The sequence below is a fragment of the Plectropomus leopardus genome, chromosome 6 (assembly GCF_008729295.1).
Source record: "Plectropomus leopardus isolate mb chromosome 6, YSFRI_Pleo_2.0, whole genome shotgun sequence".
Lineage (NCBI taxonomy): Eukaryota > Metazoa > Chordata > Actinopteri > Perciformes > Serranidae > Plectropomus > Plectropomus leopardus.
Genome location: NC_056468.1, coordinates 23,151,328 through 23,170,923, shown reverse-complemented (window position 1 = coordinate 23,170,923; position 19,596 = coordinate 23,151,328). Strand labels below are relative to the sequence as shown.

The window sequence follows — 19,596 nt, the reverse complement described above, 5'->3', positions numbered from 1 at the left end:
TGACTCTGATTTGCTAACTATTAACGAAAATAAAATGTTTATTTGCCCCCTTAAATAAATCTTGAAATTTTATTTCTAGTATTTTATTATTTATTTATTTTATTTTTCGTTTTTTTTTTGTTTTTCTTATATTTTGTGGTATTGTATTGTGAGTTGCTTTGTAATCCTGGTTTAGAAAAGTGCTCTAGAATTACAGATTAATATTAGGATTATTTTTAGTAGTCGTAATAATAGTAATAATAGTAGTAGTAGTAGTAGTGGTTCAAAAACAAAAACAGAAATCCAGAATTAATGAATAGGCAGATGTTGTTCACTTCAAAAGTTGAAGTACCAAGACGGATGTTCTTTACTTTACTCAAAAGTCCATTCTTAGTGAATGGGTTTGGGTTTAATGGGCTTAAACAGGGTTATAAATGATCACTTTTTCCTTGATATGAGATAAATCTCACCTCACCTCGTGCAGTCACAGCAGTCTGTGGTCCCCTCTCAAACGTCTCCGCCATAAACTGGTTCCTGTCGCCCTCTTGTGGTTGACACTTACATCACACCTATATCGGTCCGCCCTGAGGAACTCTAGCTGGGGCGGAGAGAAAAAAGAAACGTTTGTGAATTTATTATTAAGCAAAATTTGTCATAATTTATTATTTAACCGTCTGTTAACTTTACTAGTATTTATAATGTCCTTCCGGTCCGGCAGACTTTATGTCCCGACTGTGAATGAGAGCGGAACCATTGTCGCCGCATCAGGATTTGAACGGAGCCTCTAATCGTGTCGCACGCTGTCAAAACGTAAAGCATTAGCAGTGCGTAGAGAAGTATTTTGAGGAAACTTTAAATATCTGCACCCACAAGAGGAACAGGTAATTTGTTTATAGACTTCGTAAATTAAAAGAAAGTAGGTTTGGTTTGCTGTCGTGGTGTTACGAAGGATAAAGTCCGTGGTGACTGAGCTGATTTCAGTGAATTTACACTTTCAGTGCTAACACTGTGGCCACAGAGCTGATGTTACACCATGTTTGTGTTGTTTAGTCTTTGGTAAAGCAACCACAAATTCAGCTCATCGGTCTTTTTATTTGCGTCATATTTACGATCATCTTTTGGACTGACAAGTCATTCCCGATTTTAATCCGGCTGAGTATCACAGTAAGCTATGTGGTGTGTGTGTGTGTGTGTGTGTGTGTGTGTGTGTGTGAGAGAGAGAGAGAGAGAGAGCTGCTTGTGAAAGAAATATGACTGCTTATGTTCATTCATCTACCTTTTGTGCAGTTGTGGAAGAAATCCTCGATAAAAGTAGCAATACTGCAGTGTAAAAATACTGTGGTGAAAGTAAAACTCCTGCATTCAAAATTTGACTGAAGTAGAAGCACACAAGTATTAGCATCAAAATGTTCTTAATGTACCACAGGTAAAGTATTTGAAATAAGGAATGACCCATTTCAGAATAATGTATGTTATATTATTGGATTATAATCATTGTTGCATTAATGTGTTCATCAGATGGTCAAGTTGGTGCTATTTTTAATTACCTAATATACTGCTGGGTTGTTTAATCTGTAATAATATATCAAAATTTAGTTGATTTATGTTTTGCATTGATAATCTAAATCTGTGAAGTAAACAGTGCTTTAAAATAAATGTAGAGTACAATATAAAAGTACAATATTTGCCCCTGAAATGCAGAGTAGTAGAGGTGAAACGTAGTACAAAATGGTAATACTAAAGAAAAGTACCATATTAAATAGGGTTCGACAGATTATCAGAATGGCAAATTATTGGGGCCGATATTGGGCATTCTGTTGACTATCTGTATCTGTGTTTTATTTTAATGATCGCTGATCAAATTAATTAATTAAAATGTGCAAAGAAAGTGCCGCCATGGGAGGAACTTTTACTTTGTGAAACTCCAGGGAGCTATTTCTATTTATTCATTTTTGTTTTGTATTTTCACTTCACTTTATAAGAAAGGTTGCTGGGAACTTGCTGTATATCATGTTAAAAGTTTTGGTTTAAACATTTGCTAAAAGCATTTAAACAATGTTTTGTGTTGGATTTTGTTACATTCTTAACTCTTCATTTTTATTGTAAATGCTTATTGGTTCCAAATATAGGTTACCGATCTCATTAACTCATAATAATTAGCACTGGCCCTGAAAAAACAATATCCATCGACCCCTTATATAAAATGTACAGTACTTGAGTAAACATAGTAGGTTACATTCTGCCACTTTTTTGTGGGATCCTTCTCATACTTTGATGTACTAAATGTTTTCTGTACTGATTCATCAGGTCCAGCTTGTGTACCAGTTGACAAACATTATTTCGGGTATGGATGACGTGGTGATGGATGAGGAAGACGACTGCCCAGAGTTGGTGCCCATCGACACCCCTCCTGGTCGTCCTGCAGAGCAGATACCCGTCACCATCATCACAGGCTACCTCGGTGAGAGACTATTAATGACGGCATTAATGAGCTTATAAAGAAGATTATAGTCTCACACACTTGTCAGTCCGTCCTCATCAAAACTAGAAGCTCCGCTGGTCCTGGACCAGGGAATTGTTCACCTAATGATCAGTTTTCTTTATATACTTCCTCATAATTTCACGTGTTTGTTTCTTTACAGGTGCTGGAAAGACGACACTCCTCAACTACATCCTAACAGAACAACACAACAAGCGGATCGCTGTCATACTCAATGAATTTGGAGAGGGTAAACTAATACTGTCCTTCAGAGAAATCACAATTAGTAGTAATTTAAACTGAATATCTGCAGGATAACAAAGATGCTCGAAACTTTCTGTATTATAAACTTGCTGTCAGGCTGGAGGAGTGTTGTGTTATTCCACCAGCTTTCCACAAGAGAGCAGCAGAGTAGCATGTTTGCCCAAAACTGAAAGCAGCTCGTGTGTGTGAGAGGCTACAAACTCTCGTAGAGCAATACGTCATATTTGTATTGGACTTAAATTTGCACCCTTTCTCCAGTATCATTAGTTTTCATTGATGTTGAATTCAGCTGGTTTGGCCGGTTTTCTTTTTTTGCTTGAAATTGTTTTCCCAAAAGTGGCCCAAAAGCCTCTTACTAATTATATGTATATTATTTCTTAAGTCTTTATTCATCTTGCAAAATATACAGAAATATGACACATTTGGTAGAAAGTGCAAATCAGCTAATCTCATTTTGATTTCTCTTCCTCTTCCCTCGCTTGCAGGCAGCGCCCTCGAGAAGTCCCTCGCAGTGAGCCAGGCAGGAGAGCTGTATGAGGAGTGGCTGGAACTGAGAAATGGCTGCCTCTGCTGCTCTGTCAAGTACGTAGAGTATCTATAGTCCATTAAGTGTTAATGAAAACAAAAATTAAAGGCTAAACTTGCTGCTCTGCCTGTGTTTCAAATAAGTTGCTACAGTTTAAATTTTAAAGCCAGTGCTTCAGCTTTTTAAATACATGTCTTAAACGCTGTGCTAATGAGGGTATAAGCACAGATTTATAACACACACCACAATTTTAATTCATATTTCAGTTTGTACTGTGGTCACTGTAGACATAACCTGAGTTGGTGCCTTTTGTTGACATTTTGTTCAAGAGTTCTATAGATGCCTTTTTAAACATCAGTGGCTGTAATGTTTTAGGGACAACGGTCTTAAAGCCATCGAGAACCTGATGGAGAAGAAAGGAAAGTTTGACTACATCCTTCTAGAAACCACAGGACTCGCTGATCCAGGTAGAACACATTTTGCAAAGTGAAAATAAGAGCAGTTTCATATAAATTTGTATTTGATTGTTAAGTAGACTGTTGTTTTTTTTCAAGCTCTGGCCTGGAGAGCATACAGACAGCTTTATGCCTCCTGTTGAAACCTCATGGAGTGACCAGCTGTTTTACTAGGAGGTGTGTTGTGTGTGGGCTGGAGTCAGCGAGAGGACCTGGTTCTCCCAGCCCACACACACACACACACGCACACACACACACACACATTGACAGTCAGGTGGCAAACAACTATTTTATGCGAGAAATTCAAGATTTTTTTTAACTTCTATAAGATACCAACTCTACTGCAGAGTAATGAAACAGGGTCAAACCAGATTCAACAACTGATTAACAGAGCTGAACCTCTCATGACAGACCATATGCCACATAAATATCGACCAGCCTCTGCAATTGATTGGGAGGGGGCTCTATTCTTCACTCTTAAAGTTACTCGGTGGCGCATGAAGCCCAAAAAATTCAACTTCCACTCTGCTGCTGCATTGCTGGGCGCACAGACCAGGCGCATAGTGCGACTTCAGCTGGCCGAAAGGCCAACTGCTGGTTTAGCCCTTTGCTAACTTAAAATGGGGTAAAATGATTTAAACCCTTTGAAACATGAGCAGATTGGTTTGATTTCTTCTGAAAATGTGCAAAAGGCAAAGAGCACCTTGGCAAAACATGTCCCACAAAATTACCTGAAAATTAGTTTAAAAAAGGGGAGGACAATTAAAAAATATGGGAAAATGCACACACACACATTTGCACATTTTGTAGATATTATTATTATTATATTAACAACTAGCAGCTGTAAGTCATGTGAGAGTCAACTTGTGTAAACGAACACTATGAATATTACCATTCTGCACTTCATATCAGTGCATTCATTTTTACTTAAATTAGGACCATCTCTGCTTATAGTCTGTTCTGTCTGTTCTGTGTACGACTAATAATTCCTGGCACAATATTTAGGAATGACCTATGGAAAAACAATTCCCTTTTTTCTCTTTATGTGTCTAGATAATGGTTGCTTGTTGGATTTCTTTCTAAAGCTCACATCAGAAGTGAAACATTTTGCAACTCTGAAGACCAGACTTGTGCTGCTTTGACAGGAGCATCCAACAAGCCCATTTCCATCAGAGCAGCCAAAAAACCCCAGCTGTCTGTTCATCTCTCAGCTTTGAATCAGGAAATCAATATTAGGCCATTACAGGACGAGCGCTGTGACAATTGGGGTGTGTCGCTAAGTGACAGGTGTCAGGAGTTAGTGGTGTATGCAGACACACACCACTTGGCTCCGCAGACAGAACCAACAGAGCACGCTCAGACCGGGGCTGTCCTCACTCCCCTGCCATGTCATTGGCTGAGACAGGCTCGTTATCGACTAGGACAGGTCTGTCATTGGCCCCAGCACTGCTGCCAATCATAAAGGCTCCCGGGGGGAATCTCCGCCTTCCATTCAGGAAGAGGTTGGATGAGTTATGTGAAACATGCCACTCAAAAACAGTGTTTTCATTACGCATCCATCAAATATTTACAATGCTTTCTTATTCTCGCTTGGCAGTTTGACAAAAGTGCATTATGTGAACAAGCTGTGGCTGGCATGGTAACATAGGGTCTTGTAATAACGGCGTCCACAGGAAAATAGAAACAAACCAAATGTACCAGCAGGAGATAAACAATTGAAAGCTTCTGATATTGGTTTTATCTGCTCCACAGAGTTTGGCCCGAAAACAATGCATGTAGGGTTTCTGAATTTAAACACAAAACAATTAAAATGTAAATGCCATTGAATAAAATCAGTTCATTTTAATGTCAAAAGGATTAGGCATAGGACATTAATCCTATGTGAGTTAATAGGTAAAAATTCTAAAAATATGCTGATTTTAGCTTATCAAATGTGATTTTTTGCTGCTTTTCTCTGTTTTACATTATTGTAAATTGAATATCCATGTTTTTTTCACGTAATTTTCAGATTTTATACTGCACTTGGAAAATTTTGATGGGCCTGTTATTTTTATTATGTTTTATAGCCTGAATAATTAAACGAAATGTTAAAAGTAGTTCTGCAAATTAAGCAATATTAAAAATAGTAATTCATTTCGTCCCTGAATTTATTTAATTCAATTTAAATTTTATTGGCAATATGACATAGTTAGGTATTGCATTTGAAATCTAAAAAAAAACATTGTATAAATTGTAGATTGGCTCCTTAACAGATTCCCAACGGTTGTGAAACGTTTATATCATCAGTCTTGTAAATTGTGTGAATCCTCTCTGATGTCTGTCAGTGTAATTTTATGTAACATGCCAGTGGACTGCATTTGTATGCCTGATTTTCACTGTTATTTTAAAGGCCTTGTGCAAAAAATGTTATAGTTTAATCAGTGAATTTATGGACAAAACAAGACAAAAATAAAGAAAACTGCCTCTGTTTCTGGGTTTGTATGTATGAAAGCGTCTCAGCCATGTACGATGTAACTCACCAGTTGATGTCCTCTGGCAGGAGCGGTGGCCTCCATGTTCTGGGTTGATGCAGAGCTCGGCAGTGACATCTATTTGGATGGTAAGAAATATGACACAGTGTATCATTGTTCATCATACACTGATATTCTTGATGGGAATACTATTTTCCTCAGTGCCGTTGTGCAAAACTTAACTTCTCAAACATCACTGATCAAACTGGGTAACTTAAGAGGAACCGTTTGCTGCCATTTAAAAACATGCTAATAAATCTTAGCATGAATTTAAATTCTAAATTTAAAACTTTAGCAGACTTAAAATGCTCTGTTGTAATACTTGGGAATTTCAAAATCCCAACACAATTAACACTGATAGGTGTAATAAATGTCATTAGTTAGACACAATTTGCCCAATTCTTTCATTAGCAGGGATGGTGCTTTTTATTTGTGCTATGATTAAGAATTTCTAAATTTAATGCTTTAACAGCTACAACTATAGTCCAATTTTGAATATATTTTCCCCACTTTGTTTGAAAAGGGTGAAATATTTTCTTGTTTGTGTATCTGTTTAAATGGTGTTTGTGTCGGTGTGTGTGTGTTTGGATGACGTCTTGCTCCTCACACTAAATACTCAGCTGTCCGCTCTGTTGTGACAGGCTAGCAAGCCAAAAGTGTACTTCAAGTAACCTGGAGAAAGTGGTTTGCACAAACAGACAATTTGAAACACCAAAAGGCCATTCAGAAAAGAATGTGCACACGTTGTGTGGCACTACATTTGAGTCACTGATCACTTTTTTTTTTCTTGTTTGTCCTAGGCATCGTCACAGTTATCGATGCCAAGTATGGTCTACAGGTATGTGCTAAGACGATATTCAAGAAGCTTATTATGTCATTTTGAAAATGTCATGTTTGTCGCTGAATTGAATCAACAGAAAATTACAAAAGAGTTGATTCATTATTTACGACGTAAGCATATCAAGAAAAAATGTTAAACGTTCCGGGACCAGTTGACCTGTTTTCCTGTCTTTATTTTTTTCCTGAATGTCTTTATTTTATATATATATATATATATATATATATATATATTGGGTTTTGGATTATTAACCCAATTAAACAAGTGCACTTTTGATTGTGTTAGAATGTGATAGTCATTTTTCAATTTTTTTTTTTTAACATTGTAATGGGCTCTTTGATTAATCCATTAATGACAATGATGAGTTGCAGCCTTAATTATCTTGTTGCCAAACAATAAAGCATCAGCGGTATTTGCCTCTGAGCAATAACTAAATATTTTTTGTTTATTTCGACTTTGAAGGGTAACTTCTCTATGTTTCAACTTAGCCATTATTTCCTCATGTTTTTGTGACAACTAAGAGACTAATGTCAACAACAGTTTTTGAAATTGGTCCAGTATGAGGGAGCGTGCTGCAGCTGGTAGCCGCAATACAGGCTGCAATGTAATGGTAATGGACAATTGCGCACTGTCAGTTTATGTCCTCTGACAAGCTAAGATTGTTTTATTTTTTGTCTGAGAAGATTATGGAAAAGACAGAGACAGACCTTTTTGTAAAAGTGCAATATTTCTTTTTTTTTTTAACCAGAAACAGCCCTGAAAGCACCATCATAGTCCTCACCAGACTCCATGTAAATAAACAGTATTTTTTTTCATCGTAAAACACACTTCATTCAAAGTTGATGAAAAGAAAGTAAACCTCACAGAAAGGTCTTGGTTCATCTTTCGACTGTTCCAACAATCACCAACTCTGCTTTGGTTAAAATAAACCATTTATTCACCCGGTTAGATATAAAAAACAAGCTTGCTCTATACAAGCTTCAATTACTCTCAATTTAAATGGAATCTGGTGGGTTTGGCAATGATGATTTTGGTGCTGTTTTGGGTTTGGTTTGTAGGGATCCTTCCCCTAATGTTGTTGGATACTAGGAATAATAATCTGAGCCGGTCAGTGCTAAAAACCGTCCAGGTTAAAAAACAAAGTTTCCCTTTAAATCCAAAATAAACTGTTAAACTTGTGATTGTTCGTAAACCCCCAGTGCACAGCAGCACACACACATCCTGCCCTCCTTGTGGTATATGAAAGGAACAGGACAAGTGACACCTAGATAATGGCCTCTAATTTGAAGGTGTCATACTCAGTGAGGTGACACATTTCATGGCCTATAGGTGCTGTTCTGTCTTCTCATTGTTGAGAGGCAAGATGAAGGAAATAATGACAGAAGGAAGGAGGAGGATAACTCATAGTGAAGGAGTAATTGATATCCGAGATGTGACCATCGTAATAGGACTGTCACACATCCACTCACCTGCCTTTCCCTTCATCTGTCCCATAAAATATCCATCTGTCTGAGAGGTTTCAAGTTAACTCCCCTGGTTAAGTCCCCTGGCCTCTCACTGTCTGAAAGGCCTTTGTCCCGTGGTACAGAGGGAGTTGAATAAAAAGAATAAATACATTTTTGTCAGTCATTTCTCGAAGCAGTGTTGATGCACACAGTGTGACAGATTAATGTCAGATTGACACACAGGGGTCATGATCCAGATTAACACCTCCTGCTCTGTGTGTTATTACACATTAAACTGTTTTGTAAAAACGCTGCCTGCATCCCCGGCACAAGCACAAGAAACAAGCATGAAAATGAAAAACGATCTCCTGTGGATTCCCGTGTTGAGAAAGTCACTTAGTTCACAAAGATGAAAGACAGGCCTTTCTTTTACCAATTTATCTGTCACATTTTTGTTTTGGCTGTTGCAAACATTCACTGATATTTTTTAGTTTTTCAAGCATGTTTAAAGCTGGAACGGTATGCAGTCCACATGAGCAATTGAGAAACTTTAAAGGATTTAGGGAAATATATATTTGCAGAAATAGAATTAAATATAAAAAAGTATGTTTTCTTTCTAGTGTATACAAAACCATCACTATATTCTGTGTTTTCGTTGCCTTAGAATGAGCCGTTTACTGTGTGTCTATAGCGGGTCCTCGTCCACAGAGTCCACCATGTTTCACTGCCATCTTTCTACAGTAGCCCAGAATGGACAAACCAAATATTGACTCTAGATAGGGTCAATTGTGTTTTAGCTTCAGACACAGTACTAGTAGTAGCCCCGCCTAGACGTAATGTTTTACATGAAACTGCTTTATTCCGTGTTTTCACTGTTTTTAAGCGCTGACTCTGTTTTGCAGAGATAGTGACCTCTGTGGAGAATTCTGCTCCCAGTAAAAACCTCCTGAATGGGGCGGCCTATAGCTCACTGTGCGGCCCATGTGCCGAGGCCTTTGCAGGAACCCTGGTTCAATTCCAGTCTGTGGCCCTTTGCTGTGTGTCTCTCCCCTCTCTCCCACATTTCTTGTCATTCTACAGCTGTCCTATCAATAAAGGGAGAAATCTCTGAAAAATACCCTTAAAAAAACCTCCTGAATAACAAACACTTGAGAAATCCTAACCATGAGTTGGTACTTTGCTCATGGGACGAGTTTCAGCTGGTTGCACTCTGCAAACACCAGATGCCACAAAATCCTACACACTGTCCTTAAAATTCTTGTTTTTTATTTTCTTGTTGCATGTGTAATTTATGTCTTCCATCTCTTTTTTTTAAGCAACTATCAGAGGAAAAGGCAGATGGACTCATCAATGAAGCAGCAAGGTATGTTAGCTGAAGTTGTTTTGTTTTTTCCTATACAAATAATTTGAAAGTTTGGGACATATACTTATTCCATTCCTTACAGAGAGGAACAGCTTTTTTACGGATTAAACAAACATGATATGATATGTTAATGAGTGAGTTTTAAAGACACTGGCAGGTGGGTTTTGGATGAGCCAGGCTAGCTGTTTCCCTCAATTCATGTCTTTGTGCTAAGCTAAGCTAACCAGCTGGTGGTGGTAGCTTTATATGTACCGTATAGAGTTTTATATATTCTGTATCTAACCAGGACAGTTCCCATTGAGATCACATATTTTTTTCAAGGGCGTCCTGGCCAAGATAGGCAGCACAGAAATGATTGTAAACAGATGCAATAGAGAAAAGCAGACGATATTACGATATAAAACATCCCAAAAAAACAGTACAAGCCACGTAAGACATATATTAAAGCACTGACATCCCAATGATTCTGCCTCTAGGCCTAGGTGTTACTTCAGCAAAAAAGTGAAAATGTGTTCCCCAAAATGCCAAACTATTCCTTTAACACTGAACAAACCGCTCAGTATCCACCACACAAGATCACATAGCACGCTATTGAATGCACTCTGCCACCCGCCTGAGTGTCTCCCTGGACGTCTCTCTGTTTGTCTCTTCCAGCAGCTGTGTGATGTTGTTGTTGAACAAATACACTGATGAAGAAAGACCAGTTGCATGACCCTTTGCATTCTTGGTCTTTGTTTGTGTTTTCACCTCTAAACTAAACAGCACTCAGCTCCCATTTGAGTTTGGCATGTATTGCCCACTGCCACCCATGAACACTCACACACGTACAACTTTACTTGTTATATGCATGAAGAAGGCAGTGATGTTGTGTTTTAATGTGTTTAGACATGATTAATTGTGTTTGTTTTTAGTGCATATTCCTGTAATTGTTGTTGGCTTTGTGCAAACTGAGTCTCTTGCTGGATAAATGTGATTTGCTGGATAAATGTGAATGTGTCTTTTTTTAGGCAGATTGCTGTTGCTGACTTGACCATAATCAACAAGACAGACTTGGTGAATGACGAGGAACTCGCTCAAATCCGAGATGCTGTCAGGTGAGCTTCACATGCTTATCATCTACCTTTTTTTTAGTTACAGGGTTTTCAAGGCCATACAATACCTGGAAAAGTCATGGAATTCCACAATGTCATTTTACAGGCCTTAAAAGTCATAGAATTAGTAAAAACCTTGAAAGGTTTGGAAATGCCTAATATTAGCTTTTTACCTCTAGTGATTGCATTCATGCTTAAAAAATCCTAAAAATTGATTTCATCTCTAAAGATTATCTTGCAGAACAAAACGTGTAAGTATCATAAACATTTGTTTGCTGCAGATCTTACATCTGCATTAATCCAAAATCCTATGGAAAAATCCTGTAGACTTTTTGACGAGGGAACCAGGGTGACGCTAACATCTGTGTTGTCCTATACAAAAAATGTCATCCTTGGAGCACAATAATAATTAGTACATTAATCTTTGTGGATTACTTCAAAATTCAAGATTCAGTTTATTTGTCATTTTTCTCATGTATCTGCACACATAAAAAACAAAAAATGTTGTTATCCCAGCCCACAGCACTTCAACAGAACAGAAAAAAACTATAAAAAAAAAAAAAACCCTATATATATATATATAATATATATATATATATATATCTATATATATATATATAACTTAAGTCATTGTCCATGTAATGTCACATCACAGTAAATGTATTTTATGTTTGTCTGCAGACTATGCTATACTACACAGCTCTGTTTATGTGATACATTTTGAATAGTCATGGAAATTGTATTACAGTCCTTTAAAAGTCATGGGAAAGTTTTGAAATATGATCCATTTAAATGTGTGGGGAAATCCATTTTTTTAATCTAATTGATCCTTTTTTGAGCTCCCTATGTAACTATGTCAACAGTACATCTTGTCCCCCTTATTAGGGCAAAAAGAACAAAGTTTTATGGTAGAAGGAACAATTTATCCATCATCAAAGTATTAAACTTTTTTCCTCTCACTTCAGGTCTGTAAATGGTCTTGTCAAGATTCTAGAAAGTCAGAGGTCAAGGTAAGTTTTTTCCGAACAAAAAGTGATGCTTTTTAGCAGCTTTGTTCTGGGTTCTCTGCTTTGTTTAGTGTAACAGATGAACTCCACGTGCTGCTGCTGCTCAGATCTCTGTATCAAAGATGAAGCAGTTCAGGCGTGACTTTGCTCAAGATAAACCCCCCACACACACTCACACACGTATAGGTACACAAACTGCTGCACCCTGAATAAACACCAAACCTTCAATGGTGTCCAGTTACCCACAAGTCTTTGCTCTTTGACCCTGGGTCTTCAGGCCAATATGGTTTCATATGCGTGAACGTAGGAGCGTGCAAATATGTGTGTCTATATGCACCCTCTTTAATAGCATGTCATGTGTTATTAGACCCAGGTAGCATCTGTCTAACGCAAGCAGTGTGTATCAAAGGTTTGGGTGTGTTTCGGATCGGCTGTGCCCCCCTACAGAGTTCAGGCCAGGGTGAACAGATGAAAGACACCGTGCAGTGAGGGGTTAATCGGAAAAACATTCCCACAACTTTTTGCCTGAGCCAGTTCACTCGGTTGCCCCCAGTGTTAGTTTTAGCTGACTTTTAATCAGTGATCGTCTTCCACAGGGTGGATCTCTCTGAAGTGCTGGATCTGCATTCTTTTGACAGCAAGGATGGTGCAAAGTGAGTTGGTTTTGTCCCATTCATGTACAAAAAAAAATTATTGAGTCAGAAAAAATATTGTAATGGCCAGAAAACTTTAAGAAGCACGTACAGTATTTTTAAGTCTGATACCAGTATTGATATTTGAGTGTTAAATTTAAAAAAAAAGACTTATCTGCTGATATGTAAATGATTAATGCATAAATGATTTTAAGGGACACCTGAAATTCAGTCAAGATAAGAACTGAGTGAGACATTTTACAGTCGGAAAAGAAAAAAAAAAACCAGCCCGAATTCTCTAGCCAACAAATCATTCAATGGCAACGCTGTTTTTAAATTAACTGCTGAAACATAACTTGTCAGTGCTCTCTGGTGGGCAAAACATTTAAAAGCAACACTGTTTTTAAATGAACATACTTTATTTTTGACATTTCTACACTGCAATTTCTTGTTACTTATTGGTTAACATACCGTGTATACTCATACCAGTTAGTGCCTCAAGTAATGGTTATTTTCATTGTTAATCTGTTGATTATTTTCTCACTTAATCAGCAAGTTGAGTGGTCTATAAAATGACATAAAATAGTGAAAAAATGTTGATAAGTGTTTGTCAAAGCCCAAAATAATGTCCTCAAATGTTCCGTTTTATCCCAAATCCAAAAATATTCAAATTACTGTCATAATAGATTAAAAAAAAAAAAAATGTTAAATATTCACTTTAAGAAGGTGGAATTTTGACTTTTTTTTTATCCTTTAAAAGGACTCATATCGATTCATCAGTTATCAACTTAGTTGGAGATTAGTTTAACAGTTGACAACTAATCGATACATCTTTGCAGCTCTAGTACCGATGTTACCTCGAATAACATGTATATAGCCATCATTTTGGATTTCAAAACTTGAAAGGTTGAGAACTATTATGACTGCATTGAAGGCCTTTGATAGCGGTCAGTCTGAACTGTGTACCTAACAGTCTTTGATACTGTTGCTCATCATGTTTCTCTCTAATTAACACACTCTTTCATTGAGCGTCCCCCTGTTACACCGCAGGGTGGTCATCATATTGTATCCTCTGCAGATTGTCATTCTCATGAATAGAGTCAGTGTTCATCCTTTCATGTGAATGAACCGGGCCGCGGTGTTAAAGCTCTCTTACATGCCCTCGGTCAGTGTCTCTGAGACCAGCTGCAGAGGATTAGAGCTGTGTGTGTCCACCGGCTCCCGAGGAGTCCCCCTTGTCCCAACAGATAGCTTCTTTCCCCCTGCCTTTGAGAGTCCAGGCCCCTCCTCCCGTCCATCCCACGCTGGCTGTTTGAAGCGACCCCCCGCCGCTCCACCTGTGTGGTACTAACAGCACGCTGGGCTCAAGCTGCTGGACACAACATTTAGCCTCCTTGTGAGGTCAGGGAGAAGGGGGGGGGATTAGGAGGTCTGATGGGGAGAACAGGGACTGTAGTTTGTTTGGGGGTGGTGGTCGCTGTTTTGTAGGATTTATTTGCCGTTTCTAAAGTTTTCACAAGTCCATTCAGAGTCGTGTCATTAAGCACTGATACAACATGTAGTGTATTATACTTTGAGTCAAACAAAAGTAGACCAGAGAGGCAAAAAGTGTAGAAAGGAGAAAAAAACATGGATAAGAGAAATAAAAATAGTACATTTGTGTCCTAAGATGGCCACTTTATACAATTTTACTCAACCAGGAACATAAAAATCTTTTTTTCATGGTAGACCATATTACAAATGACTCACAGCTAAAGCAATGTAACATATAAAACACAAAACTGATCACAAACTCAAATTTAAGCCAAACTGCAATCATAAAATCAGGAATATGATTTAATGTAACAATCATGTAAAATGATTCCCCATTTTGGGGCTTATGCATCCTTAAAATAAAACATCTACTTGCATTCATCCTGCATGTTTTATGTTTTTGTTTAAAAAATTAAAATTTAATAAATACACAAAATAACAAAAATAATAGTTAATATACAGAGGCAAAAAAAACCCAGTGGGCTTATTTGAAGTCTCCACCTAAAAATGTTCAAATTTTACAACGTTATAGAGAATACAAATTTAACAGATAGCATGATAACAAAAAAGGGGCAAACTAACAAATTTATAAATATATATTAGCAATATCAATAGATCTATTCCCCAACTTTGTTTCATGGTTTAGTTTCCTGAGCAAGCATAATGATCCATGTCTAAAAAATGCATAAGTTTGGTCAGTTTTTGCTAAAAATACCCATGCAGCCAAGCCAACAGCTTTATTCTACATATTTGTTATGTTACAGTAGTTTTTATACTGTGTTTTTATTGTATTCTTCTTCTGTATATTTATGTTATTTACTGTTGGAGTACTTTGCCTTTTTTATATTTCATTTATTTATTTTTTTCCCTTTACATATGTTTATTGTATGCACCAAACACCAAGGCAAATTTGTGGAAACCTATTTGATAAACTATATTCTGTGCAGCTGACAGATACATTTGTGGAATAGTTTTAGAATATGACTGAATTTTGTTGAGGTAGTAAATGCAACACGGTTATCTTTAGAACTTTTTAAAGTGTAAATGAGTCTGTTTTGTTGGATGAAACTTCAAAAGTATGTTATGATGTTTAATCATTTCTCTCCTCTGAAAAGTCTGGCAGAGAAGCTTCAGCTTGTGAAAGATACAAGACCACATCTTGACAAGGTATGCTGAACTCATTTATTCTTTTATCCATTAACTGCCGATACTTACCTCCCTCTGCATCTCTTATGGTTTTATTTGCTAATTTATTTCAACACATCATTTCCTCCAGGATAAAGGGGATTCATTCTCCTGAGGCTAACATTGCTCCTTGCATTGCCCCGGGCTGTGACACTGGAGTGAAAACTCCCTCCCTGCTTTGGTTTTTGTGTTGAGGTTGACTTAAGGCTTTTGATGTTTTCTTGTCACACTGCAAATAGACCCGCTCTCGCTCATACACAGCAGCATAGACTCATTCAGCAGACTGCTGGCTAGACTAGAGGCTTCGAGTTACAGCTTAACAGTTGTTTGAACAGAATCCAGATGTCATAAAATGTCATATACAGACCGTGTTTCATGATATAATTAACAGTTGTGTGTGAGGTATTAATGGTAAACCTTTATTGGACTGTTTTTATAAGAGAAATTGTAGTTTCTTGCCAATGTCTACACATCAATTAAGTCCAGTTCTTCTCCATGAAGATGTAAATAATGAAAAATATTTATTTCTCATACCATTTGTCTTGACGTTTTCACATGACTCCTTGCAGCAATTAGGCCTCATCTTGTGCTTTATACCAATGACCTTTTATCACAGGATGAGGAGAGATGAGGGCTGTTTGTGTGGGTAAATAACGGCATTGTTGTCTGTTTTCCCCAAGTTCCCTTTCCCGCATGAAGCTCGACCATCCCTCAGACCCTCCTCCTCTCTCCCCTCCCCTCCTCTTCCCCATGTTGCTCTTTTCATGTAAATGAGAATGCTGTTTTTCTGTTGTTATACCAAATGACAAGGAAGTGTGTAACCTTAACACCCCAACACAAAACCCCCAAATATCTACAAAGTGTCCTTTTAATGCTGTAAGGAAGTTATGGAGAGGAGGGAGTGTGAGTGAGAAAGGGGGGGGGTCGGCAGATAAAGAGGGGTTTCAGGTGCCAAGAGGAGTTGTGGTTTTTGGCACGATCATTGACAAAGCCATCAGCCGGGGCGTAAAAACACTTCTTTTGTTTAACGTTCATAATGACTTTGCTGGTTTCTGTGAACTGAAAATATGTTAAAATTTAAAATCATCAGTGTACTGTAAGCCTTAAAAACAGCCTGAAAATATGAAATTCAAAACATAAACGCCACAAAGATTCAAGTACTGAACTTAAGTACAATTTGATGTATTTGTACCTTACTTGCGTCTTTACATTTAATGCAACCAAATACCTCTATTCTACCACATTTCAGATGAAAATGTTGTACTGCAGAAAACATACGGTCAGTTTATAAATCTGCATTTAAATAAATAAAACACCAACCTTATATACAGTTGATGAAATTGGCTTCTCTAGTACATTTTGCTGATAATGTGTGTGCGCGCTTTATTTGTGCCATTTTTACCTAAAGGGACAGATCACCCTAAAATCAAAAAACACCTATATTTACTTTTACCTGTAGTTCGATCTATCATTCTACATTGTTTTGATGTGAGGTGCTGACTGTTGGTCATATCAGCAGTAGAGATGTCTGCCTTCTCTACGCTTTAATGGAACTAGATGGCACTCGGCTTGTGGTGTTAAAAGCCCCAAAAAATACACTAAAAAAGTGTCTCCTTCCAGAAATCACGACCCGGTTACACAAGATAATCCACAACCCATCTAGAAACTATTTTCTGAACTACTCCCACCAACTGTATCAGCATGCAGAAGGAAGCGTACATCTACACTCATCTAGCATCACTGAACTAGCTGTTACAGCTCAGCCGAGGAGAATGTTGTTTTTGTTTACTTCTCGCACTATCACGACCATCAGCCTCTCGTCTAATAGTAGATGCACACATTATTCTGCACAAATTGACACAAAATGTGATTTATCTCAGTGTAAAATGTTGTAACTTTTGTAAATTCTGAATCGCAATTTCAAGATTTTTTTTTTTTAAACCACAAAATGTCCAGTTTGTTTGTTTACACATTGTTTACACTCTCATATTGTATTTAATCTTGTCCTCAGAGTATTTTGACAGTGACATTTGAAGTGGCTGGAGATCTCTCGGAGGATGCCTTAAATGTCTTCATTCAGGTACATGTCAGTTTGTACCACCGTTACTAATTCGCTCTAACACAATACACTCCTTTGAAAACTAAACAACATTTCCGCGGTTTCAGGATCTTCTTTGGGAAAAGATGTTCAAAAACAAAGAAGGGCAACCCATGACTGTCATTCGGTTAAAGGTACAGTAAAGCACAATAGTCAGCCCAGCGGGAGCAGTAATCAATAACTGCCGCTTTTTATCTGTATTAATCAGTTCTAAATGCCTCATTCAGTGGTGGTTAATGTGTCACTCGTGACTTGTGACTTTTTTCAGGGAATAGTTTCATTTGCAGGTAAAGCTCACCAAGTGATGCTGCAGGGGGTCCACGAGCTGTATGACCTGAATGAGACTCCACAGCTTTGGAAGGAGAACCCGCGGATCAACCGACTGGTTTTTATAGGTGAAGACACACACACACACACACACACACACACACACACACACACACACACAATCCTTTCACATGTGTACCTTAATAGGATTCTTACGCACCACTGTGAAGGCAGAATATCTATTCTATTATACTGAATGGATCAAAATGGCTCTTGTCGACAACTCTCTTTTGTAAAAGCTCTTTTTCTATTGTATGTTTTATTTACATATTTTTTTAAAACAAAGGTCAGATAGAGAAGAAGTCAACAGAAATGAAATCCATGTGCAGGTTTGGTGCAAATCTACTACAGGCTAATCTGAAAACCTCACAAGAGAAAAAAATATATATGTAGCAATAAATAAATAAAAAAGAAAATGATGCGTACAGAAAAGTAAACAGCCCATGTGCTTATGTTCACTTAATGGAAACCTTTATTGACAAATTCAAAGTTTAGAAGTTTTCTGATCTTAGCATAAGTTAGTCAAATTCTATGGTTTAAACCTGCATCATAGTTGCGGAAAGCTTTACTTTATGGGTCCACAATTTTCTAACTATTTCCTAAAAATGGCCACGGAATTTACCTAAAATATTTAATTTGGTACAATTTTTTTTTCAACACTGTTTTAATATTTTACTCATTGCACAGCAGGTCAGTTGAACCTGCAAAATGTGACATTTGTCAACATGCAAGCATACAAGTAAACAAAATGATGAGTAAAATTTCCAGTAATAGCTGAGCTTAAAATGAGGTTTTACTTGAGCTTTTTAGGGAGATTCTCTGGAAATCAAGCACCCAACAAGAATAACTAAAATCTAAACTAAACTCTAAAATGTTATATTTTTGTCTCAGTGTCATCTGTGATTAGTACCAAGTGTGTTATTTCAAGGGAAATCTCTTGGATATTTTTTAGAAAGTTGTTGGAAAATTACAGATTTTATTTTCCTTTTGAGTTTGACTTCTCTCAGATGTCTTCATATCTAGACCTAACCTTGAGAACAACTTTTTATTATGTTTGTCTGTTCTCTGTCCTGCAGGACGAAACCTGGACAAAAACATTCTGCAGGAGCTGTTCATTTCTAAAGTCTTGGAAGAAGCTGAGAGAAATTAGCTGCACGCCCTTCTCTCCTCTTTGCATCGAAAACTGACTATTCTGGAGCAAAAGTCGTGGCTTTGGCCATCCATAAATCTGGGACTGTGTTTCAGACGTTCTCCTGTCCTACAAGAAGATGAGGTACGTCACAGGATGGTTAAGGTTAAAGCTGTGGTCAGTAGTTTGAAATTGTGATAATCCACCACTACCTGCTTTAAAAGCTTCATTACTTCAAAAGAGTGTTTATGTTGCTGCAGTGTCGGATCTACAAGCTGTGAAACTTAGATTGGACATGACCTCTAAAATGTGTGCAAACAAAGATAAAACAAAGCTCAAGAGATGTAATCAATACATTTAAAGAAAGTTAAGATGGCTTTGTAAAAATAAGCCATTTTTAAAGGGTTTGGAGCCCCTGGAGAAGTGTTGGAAGTTACAGTGACGCACATACTGTATCAGCTGTGGTACAAGACTGATCTTTGTAAACAAGCAGATTTTAAAAAATAAATTATTAAAAATAAAGATTTTTCTGCCATGATCAATCTAAAACCAATACATGTTTTTGGCCATTTGTAGTTTAAGCTGACAACAGCCGACTATTAACATAACAACAGACACAACGTGCCTTTGTGTTCAAGTGGTAAGTTCACCATGATACTTAACAAAGTCTGTAAAGATCCTCTAAGAGCATTAACATCTTAGCTTTTATTGTTATTAAACTTATACAAAGAGTTT

At 37.4% G+C, this 19,596-nt stretch overlaps 1 protein-coding gene across 1 annotated transcript; it reads left to right on the top strand.

Annotated features, from left to right (window-relative positions):
• The first annotated feature begins 482 nt into the window (after nucleotides 1-482).
• cbwd (COBW domain containing) lies at nucleotides 483-19,479 on the top strand. The gene is made up of 16 exons (XM_042488575.1): nucleotides 483-860; nucleotides 2,287-2,440; nucleotides 2,622-2,708; nucleotides 3,208-3,304; nucleotides 3,624-3,715; nucleotides 6,243-6,302; nucleotides 7,014-7,051; nucleotides 9,813-9,859; nucleotides 10,867-10,953; nucleotides 11,916-11,960; nucleotides 12,554-12,610; nucleotides 15,238-15,289; nucleotides 17,319-17,387; nucleotides 17,474-17,539; nucleotides 17,674-17,800; nucleotides 18,809-19,479. The coding sequence occupies exons 2-16, from the start codon at nucleotides 2,326-2,328 to the stop codon at nucleotides 18,880-18,882; spliced, it is 1,113 nt and encodes a 370-aa protein (XP_042344509.1). The 5' UTR covers nucleotides 483-860; nucleotides 2,287-2,325; the 3' UTR covers nucleotides 18,883-19,479.
• The last annotated feature ends 117 nt before the right edge of the window (nucleotides 19,480-19,596 follow it).